The sequence below is a fragment of the Oncorhynchus keta genome, chromosome 7, assembly GCF_023373465.1.
Source record: "Oncorhynchus keta strain PuntledgeMale-10-30-2019 chromosome 7, Oket_V2, whole genome shotgun sequence".
In the NCBI taxonomy this organism is placed as follows: Eukaryota; Metazoa; Chordata; class Actinopteri; order Salmoniformes; family Salmonidae; genus Oncorhynchus; species Oncorhynchus keta.
This window is the reverse complement of record NC_068427.1, coordinates 24,829,964-24,848,395: the sequence shown is the minus strand read 5'-3', so window position 1 is coordinate 24,848,395 and position 18,432 is coordinate 24,829,964. Positions and strand designations below refer to the sequence as shown.

The 18,432-nt window shown below is 42.5% G+C and overlaps 1 protein-coding gene across 8 annotated transcripts in view; it reads right to left on the bottom strand.

The window, feature by feature from the left end:
• The window catches only part of LOC118386190 (OX-2 membrane glycoprotein), a 33,595-nt gene extending 17,535 nt beyond the window's left edge, over nucleotides 1-16,060 (bottom strand). Inside the window, exons 1-7 of one of the 8 annotated variants that reach the window (XM_035773708.2) lie at nucleotides 15,845-16,059; nucleotides 14,931-15,047; nucleotides 13,968-14,022; nucleotides 13,753-13,828; nucleotides 13,261-13,581; nucleotides 11,121-11,450; nucleotides 2,652-2,936 (exon numbers count right to left, since the gene is read on the bottom strand). In XM_035773708.2, the coding sequence (XP_035629601.1) occupies nucleotides 2,652-2,936; nucleotides 11,121-11,450; nucleotides 13,261-13,581; nucleotides 13,753-13,825 (1,009 nt within the window). In that variant the 5' untranslated portion in view covers nucleotides 13,826-13,828; nucleotides 13,968-14,022; nucleotides 14,931-15,047; nucleotides 15,845-16,059. The other 7 variants (XM_035773709.2, XM_035773706.2, XM_035773707.2 and 4 more) reach the window with 7 other exon arrangements.
• Between the last annotated feature and the right edge of the window lie 2,372 nt (nucleotides 16,061-18,432).

The following is an 18,432-nucleotide window of genomic DNA, read 5'->3' as shown; positions in this document are numbered from 1 at the left end:
AAACCTTTTGATGATTTGAGGACCTATGCCAAATCTTTTCAGTCTTTAGGAAGAGTAGGTTTAGTCATGCCCTCTTCACGACTGTCTTGGTGTGCTTGGACCATGTTAGTTTGTTGGTGATGTGGACGCCAAGGACGCCCCGTCGATGAGAATGGGGGCGTGCTCAGTCCTCCTTTTCCTGTAGTCCACAATCATCTCCTTATACTTGATCACAATGTTGTGAGAGGTTGTGGTCCTTGCACCACATGGTCAGGTCTCTGACCTCCTCCCTATAGGCTGTCTCGTCGTTGCCGGTGAGCAGGCCTACCACTGTTGTGTCATCGGCAAACTTAATGGTGGTGTTGGAGTCCTGCCTTGCAGGACAGTCATGAGTGAACAGGGATTACAGGTGGGGACTGAGCATGCACCCCTGAGGGGCCCCCGTGTTGAGGATCAGCGTGGCGGATGTTGTTACCTACCCTCACCACCTGGGGGGCGGCCCGTCAGGAAGTCTAGGGTCCAGTTGCAGAGGGTAGTGTTTAGTCCCAGGATCCTTAGCTTAGTGATGAGCTTTGAGTGCACTATGGTGTTGAATGCTAAGCTGTAGTCAATGAATAGCATTCTCATATAGGTGTTCCTTTTGTCCAGGTGGGAAAGGGCAGTGTGGAGAGCAATAGGGATTGCATCATCTGTGGATCTGTTGGTGCGGTATGCAAATTGGAATGGGTTTAGGCTTTCTGGGATAATGGTGTTGATGTGAACCATAGAACTGCCTTTCAAAGCATTTCATGGCTACAGACGTGAGTGCTACGGGTTGGTAGACATTTAGGCAGGTTACCTTAGTGTTCTTGGGCACAGGGACTATGGTGGTCTGCTTGAAACATGTTGGTATTACAGACAGACGAGGAGAGGCTGAAAATGTCAGTGAAGACACCTGCCAGTTGGTCAGCACATGCTCGGCGGCCTTATGAACATTGACCTATTTGAATGTCTTATTCACATCGGCTGCGGAGAGTGTGATCACATCTTCATGCGGAACAGCTGATGCTCTCAAGCATGTTTCAGTGTTACTTGCCTTGACGCGAGCAAATAAGTTATTTAGCTCGTCTGGTCAGCTCATGTCACTGGGCAGCTCTCGGCTGTGCTTCCCTTTATAGTCTGTAATAGTTTGCAAGCCCTGCCACATCCGACGAGTGTCGGAGCCAGTGTAGTACGATTCGATCTTAGTCCTGTATTGAAGCTTGCCTGTTTGACGGTTCATCGGAGGGCATAGCGGGATTTCTTATAAGCTTCCGGGTTAGAGTCCCACTCCTTGAAAGCGGCAGCTCTGTGAGAATGTTGCCTGTAATCCATGGCTTCTGGTTGGGGTATGTATTTACAGTCACTGTGGGGACGAAGTCATCGATGAACTTCTTGATAAAGCCAGTGACTGATGTGGTGTACTCCAAAAATGCCATCGGAAGAATCCCGGAACATATTCCAGTCTGTGCTAGCAAAACAGTCCTGTAGTTTAGCATCTTCATCTGACCACTTTTTTTATAGACCGAGTAACAGGTGCTTCCTGCTTTAATTGTAAGCAGGAATCAGGAGGATATAATTGTAGTCAGATTTGCCAAATGGAGGGAGAGCTTTGAGAACTACAGAACTGTGTTGCATATTGGGGTCTTCAAATCTACAATTAGATGCAACCTGCACACCAATAGGCTTTCTGGAAGGGTTGTCTGAAAAAAAGGCTTAATTGGGAGCAACCAAGAATGTAAAACGCTTTGAGTTTGCTAAACGGCACTTGCACTAGGATGGGAACTCGGTGCAAATGTCAGATAAGTCGAAAATATAGTTTTTGGTCACGTACACCAGCAATGGGTTTGGCATCGAAAAGGATGCCTGTGCAGGAAATAACCTAATATCTACAATAAAATATGGTGATGATTTTTTTTATCTTATTGGGCTGGTTGCCTCTGAAAGGAAGCTGAAACTTGCAAGACAACGACCCCAAGCACAAGTCAGAATCCCCAAATAAATGGTAATTTCACCACAAAATCTAAATTTCGCAGTGGCCAAATCAGTTTCCAGACTTCAATCCCATTGAAAACCTGGGGTTTGAATTGAAGAGGGCAGTCCACAAGCGTAGACCAAATAATTTAAAGGGTTTGTAAAGATTTTGTATGGAGGAATGGTTTAAGACCCCCTCCCCCCCCCAATGTGTTCTCCAATCTCATAAAACTAGAAAAAGGCTCAGTGCCGTTAACCTCACAAGGGAAGTTGCATAAAGTACTGAAACAATCATTTTGAACCTTATCTTTTTGAGAGAAAAATAATGAATAGCAAAATAGCAATACAGCTCAGTATTTGTATTATTTATTTCATAGTCTTTTTTGCTCATCTTTATCAAGGGAGACAATCAAAGGTGACCGTTTGGGCGTGTAAACTAAACCTGCTTGGCAATGACTTCAACAGAACAGATCTAAACTCTTACCCACTGTTTACGATAAGTCATTATTGTTTGCCAGACAATGTTCATCCATCCCTCAAGGATCAGTATTCTTGGCTTTGGTCTGGTTTGGTCAGGCTACACTTTCCAAAAGTAGCTAACTTAAAAACAAGTGTAAGCTCGGAGCAAATCAAAATTGAGATATTTGCATCCTTCCAGTGTGTGTGCGTGTCTCACTCACTCTTGGTGTTCATAGAAACAGCGATGGGTGACTCCAGACCCTTATGGTGGACGAGACATTTGACAGACACATCCTTCAGCAGCCCTGATTGGACAGTGAGGGTGCTGATGACCAGGGTGGTCCCATCCCCCTGCTGGAGCTGTGATGTCACAGGGGGTCCCATAGTTCGGTTGTCCCTCTCCACGTTCCACACTATCTCCGCCGGGGGCCGGGACACGGCTGTACAGTTGGCCTCAATAACCCCTGGAGACGTGTTCTTGTAGCTCACCTGGGGTTTAGGCAGTACTGGGGAAGACACAGATGCAACCAAAAATCAATATTGGGTTTACTGAATCAATGTTTTTCAGGTGGGTGATCTACTGTTTATTATGACTAGGTCCTGGATAGAGACTCTTTTTGATTACCTGGGTTGGGTTACACCAAGTTAACCACTGAGATGTGTCTAGTTTTGTTATTCTGATGTCAATAACGGAGTACACTTAAGAAAGATAAAGAGCATATCCAAACTTATTTGGGCAGAGAATCAATGTCACAGATGATAACAATGTGTGAAAACATTAAGCTTCTGAATACAGTGCATTCGTAAAGTATTTAGACCCCTTGACTTTTCCACATTCTGTTACGTTACAGCCTCATTCTAAAATTGATTTAAAAAATTCCCCCTTCAATCTACAAACAATACCCCATAATGACAAAAGCAAAAACAGGTTTACACATTTTTGAAAATGTATTAAAAATAAATGGAAATATGACATTTACATAAGTATTCAGACCCTTTAGTCAGTACTTTGTTTAAAGCAGCTTTGGCAGCGATTACAGCCTTGAGGCTTCTTGGGAATGACGCTACAAGCTTGGCACATCTGCATTTGGGGAGTTTCTCACATTCTCCTCTGCAATTTGGAAGGTGAACCTTTGCTCCAGGCTGAGGTTCTGAGCGCTTTCATGAAGGATCTCTAGATTTAGCATTCCCTCGATCCTGTCTAGTCTCCCAGTCTCTGCCGGTGAAAAACATTCCAACAGCATGATGCTACCACCAGCATGCTTCACCATCTGCCAGGTGTCCTCCAGACAAAGCTAGGCATTCAGGCCAAATAGTTCAATCTTGTTTCTCATGGTCTGGGAGTCCTTTAGGTGCCTTTTGGCAAACGGCAAGTGGGTTGTCATGTGCCTTTTACGGAGGAGTGGCCTCCGTCTAGCCAGTCTACCATACAGGCCTGATTGGTGGAGTGCTGCAGAGATGGGAGAACCTTCCAGAAAGACAACCATCTCCACAGAGGGACTCTGGAGCTCCATCAGAGTGTCCATTGGGTTCTTGGTCACCTCCCTGATCAAGGCCCTTCTCCCCCGATTGCTCAGCTTGGCGGCCAGCTCCAGGAAGAGTCTATGTGGTTCCAAACATCTTCCATTTAAGGAGGCGACTGTATTCTTTGGGACCTTCAATGCTGCTGAATATACAACGTCATCTGAGCGCAATGTATTCTGTTGAACGCTGAACGAAAGCTGAACGAGAGACCTTGGTTTATTGATTTCCATTCCCATTTGAGATCGGATCTGTAGGTACCTGCGTCTTCGTCCTCTGTTCTGTCTCTTTTTCCTGTAGCTTCTACGTCAGGTTCAGATCCTCAGAGCTCCTACCCTCGTCAGACCGTGAGGCCCATTCAACATCACCAGCAGCTCTAAGGTGAGAAACATCTCAGTTCCCAATGCAAAAACCCTGTGCTTACTCAGGAGCACAGTCCGTCTGTTCTACGACAGATGCTGGGAGCGGACGCTGTCGTAGTCCATGTGGGGTCAAACAACATCAGGAGGGCTAGCATGGAACATCTGAAAATTAATTTTAAAGAACTGATTTTTGCATTAAAATACTTTCATTTGGCCGTTGGTGTGAAAGATTCAGCAGGCTACTGGCATTACACATCTATCTAAAAGATTACTGTAGCTCTACTGGAATAACTTTTAAAAAGATAACTGACACCTTCTGGAAACAGAAGATACTCTACAGCAGGTATTCCCAAACTTGGGAACGAGCAATGCCGTCAGAGGTATGCCAAATAAAAACGTGATTCATTAAAAAAATATATATAATCTTCTGTGCAACTGGGTCCTGGGATTCCTGACGGGCTGCTGCCAGGTGGTGAAGGTAGGAAACAACATCTCCACCCTACTGATCCGCAATACTGGGGGACCTGCAAGGGTGCGTTCTCAGCCATCTCCTGTACTCCCTGTTCACCCATGACTGTGTGGTTATGCAATCTTCCAACTCCATCATGAAGTTTGCAGACGACACTACAGTGGTAGGCCTGATTACCAACAACGACGAGATAGCCTACAGGGAAGAGGTGAGGGCCCTCGGAGTGTAGTGTCAGGAAAATAACCTCTCGCTCAATGTCAACAAAACAAAGGAGATGATTGTGGACTTCAGGAAACAGTAGAGGGAGCACCCCCCACCAACGGGACAGTAGTGGAGAAGGTGGAAAGTTTTAAGTTCCTCGGCGTATACAGTGAGGGAAAAAAGTATTTGACCCCCTGCTGATTTTGTACGTTTGCCCACGGAAAGAGAAATGATCAGTCTAATTTTAATGGTAGATTTACTTGAACAGTGAGAGACAGAATAACAAAACAAATCCAGAAAAACACGTCAAAAATGTTAAATTGATTTGCATTTTAATGAGGGAAATAAGTATGACCCCTCTGCAAAACATGACTTAGTACTTGGTGGCAAAACCCTTGTTGGCAATCACAGAGGTCAGATGTTTCTTGTAGTTGGCCACCAGGTTTGCACACATCTCAGGAGGGATTTTGTCCCAATCCTCTTTGCAGATCTTCTCCAAGTCATTGAGGTTGAGGCTGACGTTTAGCAACTCGAACCTTCAGCTCCCTCCACAGATTTTCTATGGGATTAAGGTCTGGAGACTGGCTGGGCCACTCCAGGACCTTAATGTGCTTCTTCTTGAGCCACTCCTTTGTTGCCTTGGCCGTGTGTTTTTGGTCATTGTCATGCTGGAATACCCATCCACGACCCATTTTCAATGCTCTGGCTGAGGGAAGGAGGTTCTCACCCAAGATTTGACGACACATGGCCCCGTCCATCGTCCCTTTAATGCGGTCTAGATATCCTGTCCCCTTAACAGAAAAACACCCCCAAAGCATAATGTTTCCACCTCCATTTTTGACGGCGGGGATGGTGTTCTTGGGGGTCATAGGCAGCATTCATCCTCTTCCAAACACGGCGAGTTGAGTTGATGCCAAAGAGCTCCATTTTGGTCTCCTCTGACCACAACACTTTCACCCAGTTGTCCTCTGAATCATTCAGACGTTCATTGGCAAACTTCAGGTGGGCATGTATATGTGCTTTCTTGAGCAGGGGGACCTTGCAGGCGCTGCAGGATTTCAGTCATTCACAGAGTAGTGTGTTACCAATTGTTTTATTGGTGACTATGGTCCCAGCTGCCTTGAGATCATTGACAAGATCCTCCTGTGTAGTTCTGGGCTGATTCCTGACTGTTCTCATGATCATTGCAACTCCACGAGGTGAGACCTTGCATGGAGCCCCAGGCCGAGGGAGATTGACAGTTCTTTTGTGTTTCTTCCATTTGCGAATAATCGCACCAACTGTTGTCACCTTCTCACCAAGCTGCTTGGCGATGGTCTTGTAGCCCATTCCAGCCTTGTGTAGGTCTACAATCTTGTCCTTGACATCCTTGGAGAGCTCTTTGGTCTTGGCCATGGTGGAGAGTTTGGAATCTGATTGATTGATTGCTTCTGTGGACAGGTGTCTTTTATTCAGATAACAAACTGAGATTAGGAGCACTGCCTTTAAGATTTTGCTCCTAATCTCAGCTCGTTACCTGTATAAAAGACACCTGGGAAACAGAAATCTTTCTGATTGAGAGGGGGTCAAATACTTATTTCCCTCATTAAAATGCAAATCAATTAATAACATTTTTGACATGCGTTTTTCTGGATTTTTTGTTGTTGTTATTCTGTCTCTCACTGTTCAAATAAACCACCATTACAATTATAGACTGATCATTTCTTTGTCAGTGGGCAAACATACAAAATCAGCAGGGGATCAAATACTATTTTCCCTCACTGTACATCACAGACAAACTGAAAAGGTCCACCCAAACAGACAATGTGGTGAAGAAGGCGCAATAGCGCCTCTTCAACCTCAGGAGGCTGAAGAAATTTGGCTTGTCACGTAAAACTTTTACAGATGCACAATCGAGAGCAACCTGTCGGGCTGTATCACCGCCTGGTACGGCAACTGCACCGCCCTCAACCACAATGCTCTCCAGAGGGTAGTGCAGTCTGCACAACGCATCACTGGGGATAAACTACCTGCCCTCCAGGACACCTACAGCACCCGATGTCACAGGAAGGCCAAAAAGTTCATCAAGGACAACAACCACCTGAGCCACTGCATGTTCACCCCACTATCATCAAGAATGTGAGGTCAGTACAGGTGCATCAAAGCTGGGACCGAGAGACTGAAAAAAAAGCTTCCATCTCAAGGCCTTCAGACTGTTAAACAGCCATCGTCAACAGAGGCTGCTGCCAACATACAGACTCCAATCTCTGGTCACATTATTAAATGGACTTAATAAAGGTATCACTAGCCAATTTAAATAACGTCAATTTAATAATGTTTACATAGAGGTATCACTAGCCACTATAAATAACGTAACTTGAATAATGTTTACATATCCTACATTACCCATATGTATATACTGTATTCTACACCATCTACTGCATCTTGCCTATGCCACACACCATCGCTCATCCATATATTTATATGTACATATTCATTCCTTTACATTTGTGTGTATAAGGTAGTTGTTGTGAATTTGTTAGTTAACTTGTTAGATTTTAAGGCATAGTCGGAACTAGAAGCACAAGCATTTCGCTACACTCGCATTAACATCTGCTAAACATCTGTATGTGATCAATAAAATTAGATTTGGATTTGATACCTCTGTTGATCCTACAGCTATTGTATGCAGTAATCATGAGCCTATGAACAAGAGTTACACTGATAGCACTGAGGCGGTGTGCCCTAGTAGGAAGGCGACTGTGTGCAGCTCACCCTGCACTATCAGCTCCAATATATATAAAATGAGAAAGTCTACTTCTGATAAGCTTCCCAGTAAAGCATTACAAATAATCAAGCAACCCAGAAGTGCTAAAAATAGCCCATATTAACATATGTAACCTGAGATCAAGGTCCATGAAGTCAATAACTTGCTTGTAACAGATGACATTCATATTCTGACTCTCACTTAGATAATACCTTTGATGATACACTGGTAGCAATAAATGGTTATAACATCTACCGAAATGACAGAAACGCCAACAGGGGCGGTGTTGTGGTCTATATTTCAGAACCACATTCCTGTGAAGTTGAGAGACGATCTCATGTTAAATACTGTTGAAGTAATATGGCTACAGGTTCATCTGCCTCACTTAAAGCCCATTCTTGTGGGAAGCTGCTATAAACCTCCAAGTTCTAACAGTCAGTATCTGGATAATGTGTGTGAAATGCTTGATAATGTATGTGATACTAACAGAGAAGTATATTTGTACTTGAATAAAGCCAGTATGTCTATGTATGTCTATGTATGCGGATGACTCAACACTATACACGTCAGCTACTACATTTACATTTACATTTAAGTCATTTAGCAGCTACTACAGCAACTGAAATGACTGCAACACTTAAAAGTGCTGCAGTTAGTTTCGGAATGGGTAGCAAGGAATAAGTTAGTCCTAAATATTTCCAAAACTAAAAGCATTGTATTTGGGACAAATCATTCACTAAACCCTAAACCTCAACTACATCTCATAATGAATAATGTAGACATTTTGCAAGTTGAGGTGACTAAACTGCTTGGAGTAACCATGGATTGTAAAACTATCATGGTCATAACATAGATACAACAGTAGCTAAAATGGGGAGAAGTCTGTCCATAATAAAGCGCTGCCCTGCCTTAACAATACTATCAACAAGGCAAATCCTACAAGCCCTAGTTTTGTCACACCTAGACTACTGTTCAGTAGTTTGGTCAGGTGCCACAAAGTGGGACTTAGGAAAAATGCAGTTGGCTCAGAACAGGGCAGCACTGCTGGCCCTTAAAAGTACACGGAGAGTGAACATTAATGACATGCATGTCAATCTCTCATGGCTCAAAGTGGAAGAGAGATTGACTTCATCACTACTTGTTTTTGTAAGAGCTGTTGACAAGCTGAATGAACTCTATTCCACATCAGGTAAGTGATGCAAGCAGTAGAATCATAAAAAAACAGGTAAAAATACACCTTGAGGATCAAAGGGGATTGTGAGGAGACACATTGTGAAATTGTTGTATGGTGGTATTAAACATTTTGTATTGTATATATATAGATATGTAGTGGTGTAATAATGTTATGATATACTGTTGGATCTTTTGTTTTATATGTCATGTAAGTGCTTTAATGCGTTTGGAGTCTCATAGCAAAGACTCTGAATACTTATGGAAACAAGGTTATTTCTGAGGGAATTTGAGGGATTTTTAAAATCCATTTTAGAATAAGGCTGTAACGTAACAAAATGTGGAAAAAGCGAGGGGGTCTAAATACTTTCCAAATGCACTGTACGTGTGTACTTGAGCTCCATAAGCAACACATCGCCTCTGTTTAAAATGTTGTGTCCTCAGAGCTGTGGAAGGAATGCTATTCAATAGAATTGGCCACAGATATTTGACCTGACAGCAGCAGTGTCTTCACAGGCGTTTCTACACTTAATCATATGAACCAACAACCTGGAGAAGATCTGTGGTAGAGGTGGGGCAAACCCTGGAGGAATTCAAACAACGGAACTTTGCACTGTGATATCATACAGTACATTAATATGAGAGAGAGAGAGAGTGCGAGAGAGAGAGAGAGAGAAAGTGAGATAGAAGTAGAGTGTGAGAGAGAACGTGAGATAGCAGTAGAGTGTGTGAGAGAGAAAGTGAGATAGAAGTAGAGAGTGTGAGAGAGAAAGTGAGATAGAAGTAGAGAGTGTGAGAGAGAAAGTGAGATAGAAGTAGAGAGTGTGAGATAGAGAGTGTGAGAGAGAAAGTGAGATAGAAGTAGAGAGTGTGAGAGAGAAAGTGAGATACAAGTAGAGAGTGTGAGAGAGAAAGTGAGATGGCAGTGGTGAAGAAAGTGCAAGACAATTGTTATCTCTGGCATCTCTCACGCTTTTCTGCTGGAATCTTTGGCCGTTACATTTGAGACAAAAGCCTTGCTGTTTGACTGGGCTGAAAGATGGAGAGTGAGTGAGAGAAAAAGGGAGAGATAGAAAGGTGAAAGCCACGAAAGAGGGAGAGTTGATGAAACAGTAGGGATCACTGTCTGCGTGAAACAGTAATACAGTCATGACTTTGGGTGTCACAATTTACTCCCCCTCCCTTTAAAAGATCCATTCTTCAGTGCTAATGTAAACTCTCTGGCAGTGCTCCCTCAGGCAGACACACCACCAGCCTGGGTTTCTGTTTCACTTAATCACACAAACACCACTTCAAACAGACAGAAACCTAATGATAATCAAACACTGATTTGACACGGAAATGAACAATATGTGTGTGTGTGAGTGTGTACTGTATGTGCATGCACGCGTACGTGTTTATGGGTGTCATGCTTTTTACAGTAAATCAGGGAAATAATCCACCTGGATCCCATCTGAACCTCATCATTACCAGCAACATCCACTAATTACACAGCCCTACAGACTGTACCTCTCAATCTCAGCCATAACCATGTCAGGAAAAGCAGTGTCTAGAGACACTCCTTTCTATCTCGATCCCTTCAGAGCTGACTGCAGGTGCAGTACTCCTGACCTACCCAGTCCCAGCCACTTATATATTATATGGCTGTTCAGGGAGCACCTCGGTGCTATAGCATACTGTAGCAGCAGTAATCAAACTAGGAGGAGCTGCATATTGTTATATTGCCTCTTTCACTGTCACTACTATAGTTTCCATCATTTAAGACTGAATGCTGTCAGTGAACACAGAGGTCAGAGCCCATACAAGCACATACATTCACACCCACATCAAATTATCTCCCCCTCTTCACTAGGTGAAACTATGCAAAAGCAAACAAAAACATCCCACTGCTGTAATCTAATATTTCAGAATACATTGACCACCATCAGCCAAACACAATAGCAGCATATCATATTATTCCTCACCTTAGGGTCTGTACTCTATGGAGTGAAAGAGCATTCACCAGTCTGGTTCGTTCAGCACAGTCAGGTCTGTATCATATTAACATGCTGGGGATTCAAACATCATGCACTACTCAGGCTCACACTGAGTTACACCCATACAGCACAGTGTAAAACACAAGCACCTGAAGGTAGGTATGCTGGCATTATAATCTAGTATCATTACTATAGATTACTCTCATTACTATAGACAGTGAGGAGGATGTTTAATTTAACCCTACCAAAGACAGTGAGGCAGACGGTAGCACTCTTGGTGCCCTCTGGGTAGGTGTGGTACTCGCAGGTGTAGCAGCCCTCATCCTGGATGATGACTGGTCTGATGGACAGCTGGCTGTGGGAGAGGGAGGGGGTCAGCCAGGCCCTCTCCTGGTAGGGTGGCTCGATCATGGGGTCGCTGTATTTGGCATAGGAGGCTACTCCGCTTGAGTCCCGCTGCTTTGCTGTATGTCTCCACAGTACTTGCTGTACCTTCTCTGGCAGGCCATAGGAGCAAGACAGGGCTGCCGCCTTACCACTCACCGCTGTCTTGTTACCCTCTGCAGTCACACGGGCTGGAGGAGGGGGGAAGGAACATGCTAATACAGGATTAAAAGGGCAGACACACAGACAGAGAGACGGGCAGACAGACAAGTACACACACGCACTATGGTATGCTATCTGTACGTCTAACTTTCTGTCTGGAACAGCTGTTTCTGATTGTCAGTATGTGCATCCCCTCCCCTCCTCAGTCAGTGGTCAGTAACCACACAGGACCCATCAATAACACATGAGTATGCTCCCACAGCTTCTACTTCAAATGCTGATATGGGAACATAAAACAAAACACATGGGGATGGGAGTCTTGATATCTCTATTGTATAGAACAGGAATCATAAACTATACTGAACAAAAATATAAATTCAACATTTGAAGTGTTGATCCTATGTTTCATGAGCTGAAATAAAAGATTACAGAAATGTCCCATACGCATCTAAAGTTTACTTCGCTCAATTGTTTTTTACACCCCTGTTAGTGAGCATTTATTATTCATGTATAGTCACTTTACCCCTACCTACATGTACAAATGACCTCGACTAACCTGTACACCCGCACATTGACTCTGTACCGGTACCCCCTGTATATAGCCTCATTATTGTTATTTTATTGGTTACTTTTTATTTAGTAAATATTTTCTTAACTCTATTTCTTGAACTGCATTTTTGGTTAAGGGCTCTTAAGTAAGGATTTCACGGTAAAGTCTACACCTGTTTTACTCGGCGCATGTGACAAATTTGATTTTATTTCTCCTTTGTCAAAATAATCCATCCACGTAACAGGTGTGGCATATCAAGATGCTGATTAAACAGCACAATCATTACATAGGTGCACCGTGTGCTGGGGACAATAAAAGACCACTTTAAAATGTGCAGACTTGTCACAACACAATGCCACAGATGTCTCAAGTTTTGAAGGAGCGTGCAATTGGCATGCTGACTGCAGGAATGTCCACCAGAGCCTTTGAATGTTCATTTCTCTACCATAAGCTGCCTCCAACGTTGTTTTAGAGAATTTAACATTACATACAACCAGCCTCCCAACCGAAGACCACATGTAACCAGGCCAGGACCTCCACATCCAGCTTCTACACCTGCGGGATTGTCTGAGACTAGCCACCCAGACAGCTGATGAAATGGTGGGTGTGCAACACCAAATTATTTCTGCACAAACTGTCAGAAACTGGCTCAGGGAAGCTGATCTGCGTGCTCGTTGTCCTCGCAAGGGTCTTGACCTGACTGCAGTTCGGCTTTGTAACAGACATCCGTGGGAAAATGCTCACCTTCGATGGCCACTGGCATGCTGGAGAAAATGTGGCATGTTGGTGTTTTCAGTCTTTTATGTCCAACAATTGAATAAAAAAAAAATCACCCGCCAGTTTGGGAACCCTGGTACAGAGGTTTATCAAAAGAGGAGTGAATAGGGAAAGGCGTGTGATTTGTTTTTGTAATCTGCAGATAAGTAGCATGCACTGAGAGTTCACTGAGAACAACGTAGGGCACCAAAAAAAAAGGATGTGCAGAAAATAAAGTCTACATTTTATTCAGAAACAATAACAGGCTCCTCTTAAACTTTATCAGAGTGCCCAAGCTGCTGACCAGAACATTCAGTGCTTTCTTTCTGTTCCTCTCAGTCATATTAACTCCTCTAAGATCACCAATTCAGAAGGAGGGGGGGAAGGAGGGCAGGAAAGAGGCACACAGGAAAGGGAAAATGATGAAACAATGATTGGCACATGCTCATGTATTCAGGTGTAACCCTTAGACTACTATCAAAGAGTGACAGCGCAATGGCACAGAGTCAATCTGAATGGTCTCCTCTACTTACATGTGACGGTGAGGCAGGTGTGTCCCTCCTGCGATCCCGCCGGGTACAGGTCAAAAATGCATGTGTAGCAGCCCTCGTCTCTGAAGCCCACCCTGCGGATGGTGATGGCTGAGGTGTCCTTGGGGGAGGGGGCCAGCTCGACATGCTGCTGGCCGCTCACGCTGTCCTTCTGGCTGGGCTCGTAGGTCAACAGAGTCTTGTTCTGGACATCCAGCCAGCGCACCTGTTTAAGGGTGTCCCCACGCCCCTTGGATACCATGCAGGACAGAGTGAAGGGGAGCTCCACTGGGGCCTCCACGCGCTCAGGAGCCATTACCTTGCCTGGGACATGGATAGGGGTGGGGACAACAGGGTTTACAGATCAGTCAAACAACGCATGCACTTGTGGCATGTAAAATGTCTAGCACTGTATACAACATATTGGTTGGTGGAAACGTGCATTCCTAATAAAAATAAAAATGTGTCAATATTTCATGTGCTATGTCCACTCACACTGCAGTCTGACCACCATCAGTAGGGACACACACAGCTGCAGGCATCGCATCAGGGAGGACTCACACATCATAGTCTACTTTGAGCAGAGTAGAGAGGCATTGGACTGGGGGACTGGGGTCAAAGTTCAAAGCTCCAAGACCAGGGTAAGTCACTAACTAAAATAGTTCCAAATAACCTCTGTCTGTGCATTCATCCCAAAAAATTAAACTTACGGTCTGAACACGCTTCTTGAGTGGTTTATAGGAGTCTCATCTTACGCTCTGTCTCCTATGAAAGATGACACACATGAATTTGGGTTAAGCCAGTATTGAAATCTGCCTTTGAAGTGCAGATATAGGATCAGTTAACTAAATTAGACATTTTAAGGCAAAATGCAGGGCATCATTCCATCATCAAGGGATCAGCCACACCCATTACACACAAGCCTTTCCTTTGATTCAATGGTTGCCATGCTCTACCAGACCGAGGCTACAATTGAGTCCATTGAGGACAAATGATCATGAACCCAGCATTTGCTTTTGAAATATCCAATTGAATAAAGCCCACCTCAAAAGAAAAAGAAAGGCTGTTTTGAGTTTTGCCTAAAATGGAAAGGGGTGTGTTGTAAAATGCAATCGCTTCACTTTCTTGAATAAGATTAGGCCACTTGCCAGCTTTGAAATAGTTATTGTGAAAAATAACCTGTTATCCTATGAACACTTAGACCAGTGCTTTCAAAACTTTGGGCTGCGCCCCCACTATCAGATTCGGCAGGAAGGGGTTCAGAGGTACAGGGAGATTTAAAAAATGGAGAAAAAACCTTGATTTGACCATTAATTCATAAAAAACAAGTTCCCATCTCAAGAGGTCAAATAAAGAACAACACTATGTGCCTATTAAGTGTGAGGCCAATTCCAAGGTAACAGAGTGATGCTGAGACTTTTTCACTTTAAAATGTTTGCCAAACAAACACCAATGATTCAAGTTAAACAAACCTTGCAACTCTATCCACAAGGACGACTTTTAACAATTTACAGACACTTTACAAAACCTTGAAAAATGTCATGTCTAGCCTGTCTATGCATAACAGCGTTGACATGTCATGCTACAATCAATTTGTTTCCCCATCACAAAACACCAGCAAATGGCCACGAAGAGACCCCAGCAAATGACCACAAAGAGTAGAACCAACTCACCTGCTTTTACACTATGATTTGACTATTATATCTTCAATGTTTCTTTTGAAACAAATATTTTAAAAAGGAATAGTTTCACCATATTAAGATGAGTTCAGTTCACAAAACAGGGTTTACCTTAAAATGAGAGACAAAAGTAAATTAATCACATTAAATAATCTTCAGAAATTAATTTGTCAAAGCAACAAAATAACTAGCTTTACAATGATGGTAAAAACTTGAGACATTTTGAGGTTAAAATCTTCCTAGATGTCACAGAGGGTGCACCAAGGGACATGTCAAAATGCAGAATTTTAGCAAGTCCTTATTCACATTAAAAAAACGACTCTACGTGTGGTCTATATTAAAGTGCACTTATGGTGGTCAATTTCTACTTAAAATATCACAGCGATGTAAAACGCGCCCATTTCGTGGATTGACTGCATCATCCTGAAACGTTCTCCTATACAATACATTTAATAGTTTACCTCTCTCTGTGTGTGGTGTATGTAGTCTGCGGGCGTTACTTTGATAGCTAGATTGCACACTTTACTCTCACGGTCCGTGTATTTCATTGAGTGTCTATTACGGGTGTATTTAGAGCAGGTCCGGGTAAAATCCCGCCTACCTGTGTGAGTCTACTCAAATCAGGACCGAGTGAATGAACGGGTTAGTTGTTACAAATCTAAACCGATGCGTGCGCAACTATGTTTCTTATGGACAGAAAAGAGCAGAGGCTCTGCTGAGCTGTCCGATCAGGTCCATTGTCTACTTGCGCAACTATGGGGCAAAACAAATTGGTTTAAATTGTTGACAACATGTAAACTATATTTCGTCTACAATATCTTTTTTTTAAACAAACACATTTGAACAATTACATGACATCCGTCAAAACAAGCTATAGTATCAAGAACAAGATGAAAGGAGCTACTTACAATTCCCCACATGGGAGTTTTGTCAATTTTGCTTGTAATCTGGCCATCCAGAATCACAGAAACATGCTGTCCCATGGAAGGGCAGACCTTGTTTTCGTGACGTTGTCCGCTAACCCATCTATATGAAAGGGCATTGGGCAACAGAGAAAAAGACCGGTTTTGTCGTAATGCATGAAATTGTAGATTTATGTCATGGTGCCAACACTGGTCATGCTTCGGGTCAAATAATTGCATGTCCTTTTACCGCACTTGTGTGCATAATAGTGGTACTGACAAAAAGGCACAGCTATCACAGCTTGTGGTGTGGGCAGGCTGCCCTTTAGTGCTGCGTATTGAAAGTTCAAAGGCAGTAGCTTCGGTTTACTCCTAGTCGTCCAGCTGATAATTGTTCAATTTTATGACAACTATCAAAATTGTTACACTAATACTAGATACCTTACCTTGAGACATTTTAAAACATTAGAGGCAGTATGGGTAGCCTGTCAGTCAACCATTAAAATGTCTGCCATCCTGATTTCCTGTTAGTAGAAAATAGGGTAAAATCAGTCCAAACAACATAAGGTTGATTTTGCAAATATGGACACTTTTGTACGTAAAATGTTTTTGAAAATAAAACCTATTGAAACGTATTTTCGTCACTCTGTCTGGAAACAAGATGTAACTAACTGAGACCATACTTTTAACAATATAATGATTTTAAAAAATCGGTTTCCGAATACCAAAGGGGAAATGTCATTACCACCATGTCATAAAATGTGCTATTTTAGTTGAAAAGGTCATTACAGAAATTGTACCTACGGTATTTTGTATAACATTTCACATTTTATATATATATATATATATATTTTTTTTTACTATTTTGAAGTTTTAATTATAGTTTTATTATATGTAATCATCATTGTCATGTCTACATATGCCTTGATGATACTCAGAAACATGTATTTACCAAATCAAAATGTTAAGATTATTCCTAAAATATAAAATATTAAGAACATGCATACAGTATAAAGGTTCACATATGGGAAACATCATCAATATCAGTTATTGATTTAGTATTGTGGTAATGACAGAGTGTGGTGGAAATTACATATCATATACAACTGATGAAAAATACCATTAAATATTTTGTCACAGTAATTTTATTGAAGATATGGGACAGACCATAAAAAAACTAAAAAAACTAAAAGGTCACATGCCTCAAGAACTTAAAGAATATTTTATAACAATTTGGGATTCAATGCATTAGGCATAAATACAAGGTTAGACACACTGGTTGACATTAAACAAATTATTGGTCACTGGCTGCAGTCTACTGATTCAGAGACATGAGACAGGTGTGTGCTCACTTAAGATGAGGTTTTGCCCTTAACCCCCTCATAGACATAACTGATATGGGCAGAATGCTTAAAATCTTGTTAATCTAACTGCACTGTCCAATTTACAGTAGCTATTACAGTGAAATACCATGCTATTGTTTGAGGAGAGTGCACAGTTATGAACATGAAAATGTATTAATAAACCAATTAGGTACATTTGGGCAGTCTTGATACAACATTTTGAACAGAAATGCAATAGTTCATTGGATCACTCTAAAACTTTGCACATACACTGCTGCCATGTAGTGGCCAAAATCTAAATTGTGCCCAAACTTTTTCTTTGTATTATCTTTTACCAGATCTAATGTGTTATATTCTCCTACATTCATTTCACATTTCCACAAACTTCAACAAAGTTTTTCCTTTCAAATTCTATCAAGAATATGCATACATGTATCATTGCTTCAGGTCCTGAGCTACAGGCAGTTAGATTTGGGTATGTCATTTTAGGCAAAAATTTGCAAAAAGGGGTCCGATCACTCTATTGCTTAACGAGAGACCAAATTTCCTCCCAGACGTTGCCATCAAGCATCACATGCCATTTTGTCACTGGATGAGGCTCAGAGACAAGCCCAAGCACATTTTCTGGTTGGTACTGTACCATACAATGTCCTCTCTCATTGGCCAAAATAATCGGTTGGCCCCCCCACGACTCATGGTTTTTCAATATCTTGTATAATACCAGGGTAAAAACACACCATTTTCCAATCAGTCTCTCAACACACCAATTTACTTTCTCTTGAGGTATCTTTTTTTTGTTTCTTAAGATACTCTTGGTATCTTATAGGATCTTGTTTGATTTTGTTTAAATACACACTACATTACCAAAAGTATGTGGACACCTGCTCTTCGAACATCTCATTCCAAAATCATGGGCATTAATATGGAGTTGGTCCCTCCTTTGCTACTATAACAGCCTCCACTTTTCTGAGAAGACTTTCCACTAGATATTGGAACATTGCTATGGAGATTTGCTTCCATTCAGCCACAAGAGCATTTGTGAGGTCCGGCACTGATGTTGGGCAATTAGGCCTGGCTCGCAGTCAGCGTTCCAATTCATCCCAAAGGTGTTCGATGGGGTTGGGGTCAGGGCTCTGTGCAGGCCAGTCATATTCACCCACAACAATCTCAACAAACCATTTCTGTATGGACCTCGCTTTGTGCACAGGGGCATTGCAATGCTGAAAGAAATGGTCTGAAACAGGAAGGGGC